The sequence below is a fragment of the Rhinopithecus bieti genome, unplaced genomic scaffold (genome assembly GCF_001698545.2).
Source record: "Rhinopithecus bieti isolate Rb0 unplaced genomic scaffold, ASM169854v2 scaffold_56975, whole genome shotgun sequence".
In the NCBI taxonomy this organism is placed as follows: Eukaryota; Metazoa; Chordata; class Mammalia; order Primates; family Cercopithecidae; genus Rhinopithecus; species Rhinopithecus bieti.
The window spans coordinates 612,339-621,048 of record NW_016823127.1 but is presented as its reverse complement, the minus strand read 5'-3'; the positions used below and the strand labels follow the sequence as shown (position 1 = coordinate 621,048).

Below are 8,710 nucleotides of genomic sequence, written 5' to 3'. Positions count from 1 at the left end.
AAAAAAAAAAAAAACTACAAAAAGTTAGCCAGGCATGGTGGCGGGTGCCTGTAATCCTAGCTACTCGTGAGGCTGAGGCAGCAGAATCGCTTGAACGCAGGAGGCGGAGGTTGCAGTGAGCCAAGATCATGCCATTGCAGTCTAGCCTGGGCAACAAGAGTGAAACTCTGTCTCAAAAAAAAAAAAAAAAAGAATCATCTGGGTGCAGTGGCTCATGCCTGTAATCCCAGCACTTTGAAAAGCTGAGGCAGGTAGTTTGCTTGAGGTAGGGAGTTCGAGACCAGCCTGGGGAACATGGCAAAACCCAGTCTCTACAAAAAGGAAAAAAAAAAAATTAACCAAAAGTTTTTTGTAAGAAAAATACCACCACACTGGAATAAAATGTAAAACAGCAACAGCAGTGTATGAATAAACTCTAACCAATGTATCTACTTGGTTCAATAATCTGTACATTAAAATACACATGTAAACTTACTGGTGTCAGTCTTGCTACTTCTGGATGTTCCACATAAAAATTTTTCTCAAACTTGGGGAGCTCACTCAAATCCCACTTTTTTTTACGCAAACGCTCCCCAGGATTACCAAATTTCTTCGGGGGAAGGCCACCACCACCTCTTGCTCCAAATCTAGAACAACAGAATTTTTAGTTAGTTCATCAGTACTTTCAAAGCAATGTATTGTACATGCCATAAAACATTCAAAAGGATGGAGTTCTAGGGATACTACCAGCCTACCTCCAAAAGACCATTTTATTTACTCCTATTTAAAGGTATGGAGAACTGTGTAAAACTTCCTTTACTACCCAACAATACTGTTTTATGAGTACGTCTACAATAGGTGAAAAGTTAAAAACTCCTTTATTGAGAGAAATACATCCTAGGGATTACAATCACAGATTCTGGATCCAGACATGTTTTGAGTTTTGATTCTGCCACTTACTGTGTAATTTGAATATAATTATTTAACTTCTACATACCTTAGTTTCCTATGCAAAGCAGAAATAATACCACCTATTTCAGAGGCTGCTGAGAAAATGATCTAATAATGTGCAATGTGCTATAAAAGTATCTGGCATAGCCAGCACCCAGTACAAGTCAGCATCATTTCATTCAACAAATAGTTATTAGGTACCAAGTTATTAGGAACCAAGTATGTATCAGTTACTGTTTTAAGTGGTGCTGTGGTAGAGTTACAAAATAAAACAAAAACAAGTCTCTACTCTTGGGTAACAGACATGCAGGCAAAGAATTATATTAGTTTAAGTTTCAATTAAAGGCAAGATTGTGGACAAGGAGGAAAATATACTCCAAGCAAGTCCCTCGCAAGTCCCTCAATCTTAGAATAGCTTCTTGGGACCACTCCTCCATGTGATAAGCACTCCACTTGTCTGCTAATCTGCAAAGCAAAACTGGGCCCTGGAAAGGACTTGGTAGACTGGTCTTCATATTTAGCTTACGCTAATAAAAGAGCTGAGCCTGCCCGGGTCAGTGGCTCAGGACTGTAATCCCTAGTCACTTGGGAGGCTGAGGTGGGAGAACTGCTGGAACTTGGGAGGCGGAGGTTGCAGTGAGCTGAGATGGCAGCACAGCACTCCAGCCTGGTAGACAGAGGGAGGCTCCGTCAAGACAGACAGACAGAAAGACAGGAAAGAAAGGAAGACAGAAAAAGACAGAAAGAAAAGAAAAGAAAGAAAGAAAGAAAAAAAAGAGCTGAACATAGCTTTATGACCCTTCCTTCTTTGGTCTCTACTTTTACCTTCTATCTCCTTCTTGTTCCCAAATGGTATTATTAATTTGCAGGAAAAAAAACACTAACAAGACTTATTTAAGGCTTTAACACTCAACTAATTACTTAAGATCAACTTCTGGCTTTTTATAAACCTTTCACAACAGATAAGCCCAAGGGGAATACAAATATGACCACTGGCCAAAGCTAAAATTTAAGAAATCAGAAGCTACTTTTCCTAGAAGAATCTTGACACTAAGATGGCCTTCATTTTCCCTATTTCCATCTTGTGCAGTGCAGGTCTTCGGCATATACAAACTGTATAGCATTTCTTCACTCAGTTTCTTTACTCCGTGTAAAATACTGTACTAAATTTAGTTTCCTTTTCCCACTCTAACCCATTTGTAACTTCATCTTTATTATAAAGTTCCACTTTATCATTGATAGGCAAGTAGGTGTATTTATTCTACAGGGCCTCATTTCCTGAAATTCAAAGCCATTAGAAGGCTGGTTTAACCAGCTAGACATTCCTCTAAATACACACATAACAAAAATTGATGGCAGGAGATTTTATTGGGATCACTGGATACCTACACTCAACAGTCAGAACTTGGCTAATTCCATTTATACTACTACTGAGTAAGACAAATTAAGAATCAGAACAGGAAGAGCACATAGCATAGGGATACACATGTCAGGGACATCTTTAATATGATCCTCAGCTTAAGGCTCATTACTGAACAGACCAAAAGGCCACCTCAATTGCTGCTCCCAACACACTTGCAAATTAAGCAGATAAATAAGGTACTTTTCAAGAGGTAGAAAGTCTTTGGATTATCACTCTTGCAAATTATAAAATACTTCATTGTTACTGCTGCATTGCAATGCTACCCAAACCTTACTGATTTAGGAAAAACTAGAACTTTTGAAAGTAAGATTCCTGTTAAGGCTTTAAACTGATGATTATCATTTATGTATTTTTTTTTCCTCTCTCCTTATTTCCCTGGCTATTTATTCAAGACATACTATTCTACACTAAACATGTAATTTGAAACATGGGGTTTTTGGAAAATATGCCGTCTTCCATGTTTATAATTAATGCTGACATAATTAATGACCTCAGAATTCAAGAAAACCTCTCACTTTTGAGCTTATCCATACCATCTTCAAATATGCACATCATACTCTCTGGTATACTATGAGGCTCAAATGTTTTTATCCAGTCAGTAACAAGTTTAATTTGGCTTCGCAAAAAAAATTCACCTTTGAAGATTCATATATTAACATTAAAAACCATATATTAACATTCATATATTAACATTAAAAACCATCACATGTACAATGCATATGATTTTTGCATCACACACGTGAAACACATGAACTGACCTCACCTATTCCTTTTTCAAAGTAACCACCAATTCAACTGTGTAGCATTCAGTTAAGAGTAAAACAGCAATTCAAATAATCAAGAACATTTCTTGGGAAAGGGAGAGTTGTGACAAAGATCTTACAAAAGAAGGCCAATTCGTTTGAAATTTTTAAAAAATGTCATCTGATACTCAAAGAGTTAAAGTATGGATCAGTAATTCACTTTTTTCCTTTCAAATAACTTATTAAAGCATATATATGGTGAAAGTAAATATTAAACCAAACAGCCATGGTAAAGAAACAGAACACTATTAGTACCTTGTATCCCCTCTATGTGCCTATTTCAAGTTTACAACTTTCACCCTAATAACCACTACCTTGAATGTTGTTAACCATTCCCTTTCCTGTCATATTTGCACATATCCTTAAATGTGTCGCCCTACCACAACTTGCTTTTTAACTCAATATGTCTGTGACTTAATCCACATTCATTCAAGTTCTTTTCTCTTTTTCACGGCTGATTAAATTGTCTTCAATTGCACGAATACCCGCAATTTATGGAGACATTTGAGTTGTTTCCAATATTCTGTTAGCACGAATGCTGGTATATAAACTTTTCCGTACAGGGATCCTGGGGCACGTGTGCAAGGATTTCTCTAGGCATTACAGTCTAGGGTATAAAGCTTAGGGAGGAATTACTGGGCTGTTTTCAACTTTTTTAGATAATCTTAAAATCTTTTTCTAAGTGGTTGTACTGAAATTCACTTCTAAACTCAGCAATACTGTCAAACACAAGCAAACATTCCATCTCTCGTCCTTTAAACAATGAGATCAAATATCTTCCTTCCTAATAAGGTATACATCAAAATAATTTTGTAAAAAGTGGCAACTGAAGTGCTTGTGACTAGTAGATCCAGTAGTTGTGCATCTGAACCACAAAAGACAAAAACGTTTGGGGAAAATATGGTTAATAGAGCGCCTACTACATACAGCGAGCGAGACTATTACATCCATTATCTCTTGATTCCTGACAACACACCAAAGTAAAGGCAATTATGACCACCTTCCTCAGAGGAAACAGGCTCACAAAAGGGACGGATCTTGACCAAGGTCACACACACATATAAAGTGGCGTCACATTACTCTTTTTGGAAGCAAGGGGCAGGGGATCGGAGTTTCGCTCTGCTGCCCAGGCTGGAGTGCAGTGGCGCGATCTCCACTCACTGCACCCTCCGCCTCCCAAGTTCAAGCGATTCTCGCGCCTCAGCCTCCCGAGTAGCTGGGATTACAGGAATGCGCCACCAAGCCAGGCTAATTTTGTATTTCAGTAGAGACGGGGTTTCTCCATGTTGGTCAGGCTGGTCTCGAACTCCCGACCTCTGGTGATCCGCCCGCCTCGGCCTCCCAAGGTGTTGGGATTACAGGCCTGAGGCCTGCGCCCGGCCCACAATACCAATAACTTTCTAGCGAGGCAGAATAGTTGATGCTGCAGTCCAATTAGAGAAAAAAGGCCGAAATATTAAAACTAAATTAACGACCCAAAAAAAAATCCTTCCCCCAAACACGGTCATTTAGATGGCAAGCAACTCCATTGCTTTACATCCCAATGCATTTCCTTCGACTTAAAATACGACTGAAGAGGATTAAAACCTATTTTTAAAAATGAGAAGCTGGTCTTTTCGTCTCCAGTGTCTTAAACAGTGAACTCGGGGGGAGAGAACGTCAAGGCTGCCATTTCGTGTAAAGCTTTCCTGGGCTGAAGTATTCTCTTAGGAAGATCCGTGTTTTTCCAGATGAACGCCGAGGCCTGAAGACATCAAACGGCCCGCTCCAAGCGGCCAGGCCCGAGAGCCGGGAAGCCAGGCGAGGCGCCTAAGCCCGGGCCGGGGCTGCTGCGGCCAGGCCGCCCCTCCCGATCCCCCGCGGGGCTGAGACGACGCCGGGCCGGGCCGCGCGCCACGACTACCTTTCGCAAAGAGAGGCCCAGCGTCGCCAAGCTGCCGCCCTCCTCGGGTCCCCAGTGACCCTGGGGCCGAGGCCCGCAAACGAAACCGCTGTCTAGCCTCGAGTCGCCTCGCCTCCTGGGGTCAGGAGCAGGATTCCCAAGCCCGCAATCCGCCGGGCCTCCCCAGAAAGCAACTCCCCACCCCACCCCACGCCAGGCCTCTCCTCTCCTCCCCCACCCTTACCCTCCACGGTCACGATCCCGGTCCCGGTCCCCAAAGCCTCCTCCGCGCATGGTCCCAAAAGGATAGAGATCTGGGAGCGGGGCACGGATGGCCGGGCTCGGGAGGGCCTGCGGCTCCGGTCTGGTGACGACCGATGGCGGCGGCGCCTCCGCTGTTGGGGCGGCGGCAGGCGCAGCGCTCTCTCGCTCCGACGCGCTGTCTCCCGTCGCAGACGCCACCGTCGCCGCCTCTCTCGTCGGAGACGGGAGCAAAACACAGAGAATCGGGGCTATAAAGCCGGTGGGCAGGCTTGGCTACGCTCAAACCGGGCAGTGCCGCGGTTTAGGCGTCTCCTTCCTTCCCAGCGACTGCACAAAATGGCTGCCGCCGCTGAGTCGGCTCCAACTTAACGCTACGTACGGCGGAGACGATACGTAAACAGCGTCTCGGAATAGCCCGAGGGCTCCGCGGGGGAACTACGGGTATTCTTGGAAGCGCTTTACGTCAGTTGCGACGATGGGCGTATTTTGCGGTCTGTACAAGAAAAACGAAGTACGGAGCGAGCGTAGAGTTCTCGCGCCACCTGAACTAGAACGTGGGGTGAGGTGGGAGGAAGCGCCTCTGATGCGACGTAACATTCTTTGCGTCGTTAGCCGGCTGTTGCGAAGATGCGCAGTATGCGTAACGCATTCTGTTTAGAGAATAGAGGATTTTGCCTGATTCCGATCTCGGGACAGACCCCGCGGCCGGCTTGTGGAAGTTGCTTTGCAGAGACAATAACCGTCCTCCATATTGTTATCAAGTTTCAGGGTCTCCTGGTGCCAGAAGTCGGGAGGATCTTAAGTTCCCTGGCTGGCCCTCCTACATGGCGCCGGCAGCCCTCTCGCCCCGCAGCCCTGGGCCCGCTGAGAATGGCGGCGGGCCCTGGCGCCATTTCCTTTCCGTTGCCTCTCGCTGTTCTGTCTCCGGCAGCCATGATGGATGCGCCGTGTCCCTTTCTTTTGACAGTTTGTGAGGTGGCGATGTCCCCTCCAGGTTAAAGCGTCCTCAGCTACACTTGGTTCACACCGAGGTGCATTTTCTGAACCGTGTATTTTCACCGTCTCTGGCCAAGCACAGCTGTTGCTAATACAGAAACAAAATGTGCTTGGAGGCCGGGCGCGGTGGCTCAAGCTTGTAATACTAGCACTTTGGGAGGCCGAGGCGGGAGGATCACCTGAGGTCCAGAGTTCGAGACCAGCCTGGCCAAAAAGCAGACCAGCCTGCCTCTACGAAAAATACAGAATTAGCAGGGCATGGTGGCGGGCGCCTGTAGTCCCAGATACTTTGGAGGCTGAAGCAGGAGAATCGCTTGAACCCGGGAGTCGGAGGTCGCAGTGAGCCGAGATCCTGCCACTGCACTCCAGCTTGTCTCAAAAAAAAAAAAAAAAAAAAAATTGGTTGGAGCCCCAGTGGACTCCGTGGGCACTTTGCTGCCGTTAAACGGCGCTCCTCAGAAGGCCCGGAGAAGACCCCAGCACTCTCGGGGGAACAAGGTTTCAGAGTGATGGTCTTTAGACGCATAAAAAGTGAAAGCTAAGGACAAATGTTTAACCAGGCTAGCCCCCGTTCTCTGCTCAATTCCTTCCAGACTGGCTTCCCTCTCCTTACCTGCTTCCTGTCCTCTCAAACTGCATTTTAAAGCTCCGCAAGCTTGGCCAAATGGCGTCACACAACTGTTGAGCTGTTAGGGCCCTCGAGACGGGCCCATCTAACGTCTCAATTCAACAGATGGGTAGAAGCAGGGAGATTTGGCCCCTCAGTGTGGGTGCTGAGTGTTTCCCACATTATTGGGAACATAGCATTAAAAAAGGAGCTTCAAAAAGGCCCTTGAGGCCAGGCGCGGTGGCTCACGCCTGTAATGCCAGCACTTACGGAGGCCGAGGCAGGCAGATCACCTGAGGTCAGGAGTTCGAGACCAGTCTGGCCAACACGGTGAAACCCCGTCTCTACTAAAAATGCAAAAACTAGCCAGGCGTGGTGCATATGCCTGTAATCCCAGCTACTCAGGAGGCTGAGGCAGGAGAATCGCTTGAAACCGGGAGGCAGAGGTTGCAGCGAGCCAACTGCACTCCAGCCTGGGCGACAGAGCTAGACTCTGTCTCAAAAAACAAAAGCCGTTGAGATGTCAGTTGCCCCGGAAACAGTCACGGACTCACAGGACAAGGGTCGAATGACTAAAACGCCAGGCACTGTGCCAGGTAGGCACTGGGTCAAGGTGGTGAACAAGTTCCTGCACCCACAGATTTTACACTCTAGGAGGGAGACAAAAAGTGTTTATGTCAAGCAGTTGCTAACTAAAATGAAAGCAAAGAAAAAGGGAAAAGAGAGAATGCATGTGTGCTTGTGAAGGAGGAGAGTATGCAGGTTACACAGTGTTGGACTGGGGTCTCGGGAGGCCTCCCTGATCCAGTGACATCCAAGCACAGACCTAAAGTGAGGTATCTAGCCTTGCTGACAGAGGAAAGAGCAAGTGTGAAGGCCCTGAGGCCAAGTGTGGCTGAAGTAGGACAAGGAGGAAAGACAGAAGAGGGCTGTATCCTGAAGGGCTTGTAGGTGGCTGTAAGGCCTTTGTCTTTTCTTTCCAGTGAGGTGGAAACTTCTGGAAAATTTTAAGCAAAGTGACATAATAAAAGGACCCCTATGACTGCAGTGTGAATAAATTCAGAGTGAGGGAGGGCAGGAGCAGGCAGATTAAAAAGAGGTGAGTGCAGTCATCCAGGCAAGAGATGATGAGGATTGCGAAGGGTTAATAAATAAAAGAACATGACCCAGGCCGGTGCAGGGGCTCACGCCTGCAATCCCATCACTTTGGGAGGTCGAGGTGGGTGGATCATGAGGTCAGGAGTTCAAGACCAGCCTGGCCAAGATGGTGAAACCCCATCTAAACTACAAAAATTAGCCAAATGCGGGAGCGAGCACCTGTGATCCCAGCTACACGGGAGGCTGAGGCAGGAGAACTGCTTGAACCCGGGCAGCAGAGGTTGCAGTGAGCTGAGATTGTGCCACTGCACTCCAGCCAAAAAAAAAAAAAAAGAAAAAAAAAAAGAATATGACTCAGGCGAGTCTCAATCACTTTAAGAAGTTCATTTGCCAAGGTTAAGAACGCACTTGGGGGCCGGGCGCGGTGGCTCAAGCCTGTAATCCCAGCACTTTGGGAGGCTGAGACGGGCGGATCACGAGGTCAGGAGATCAAAGCCATCTTGGCTAACACGGTGAAACCCCGTCTCTACTAAAAAAATACAAAAAACTAGCCGGGCGAGGTGGTGGGCGCCTGTAGTCCCAGCTACTCGGGAGGCTGAGGCAAGAGAATGGCGGGAACCCGGGAGGCGCAGCTTGCAGTGAGCTGAGACCCGGCCACTGCACTCCAGCCTGGGCGACAGAGCCAGACTCCGTCTCAAACAAACAAA

The 8,710-nt window shown here is 46.6% G+C and overlaps 1 protein-coding gene across 4 annotated transcripts in view; it reads right to left on the bottom strand.

Annotated features, from left to right (window-relative positions):
- DDX17 (DEAD-box helicase 17) overlaps window positions 1-7,160 on the bottom strand; it is a 28,803-nt gene extending 21,643 nt beyond the window's left edge. For 2 of the 4 annotated variants that reach the window (XM_017861272.1, XM_017861273.1), the window contains exons 1-2: window positions 6,912-7,160; window positions 476-626 (exon numbers count right to left, since the gene is read on the bottom strand). In XM_017861272.1, coding sequence (XP_017716761.1) covers window positions 476-626; window positions 6,912-6,937 — 177 coding nt within the window. In that variant the 5' untranslated portion in view covers window positions 6,938-7,160. Of the gene's footprint in view, window positions 1-475; window positions 627-5,282; window positions 5,673-6,911 lie in introns of those variants that run through there. The other 2 variants (XM_017861271.1, XM_017861270.1) reach the window with 2 other exon arrangements.
- Between the last annotated feature and the right edge of the window lie 1,550 nt (window positions 7,161-8,710).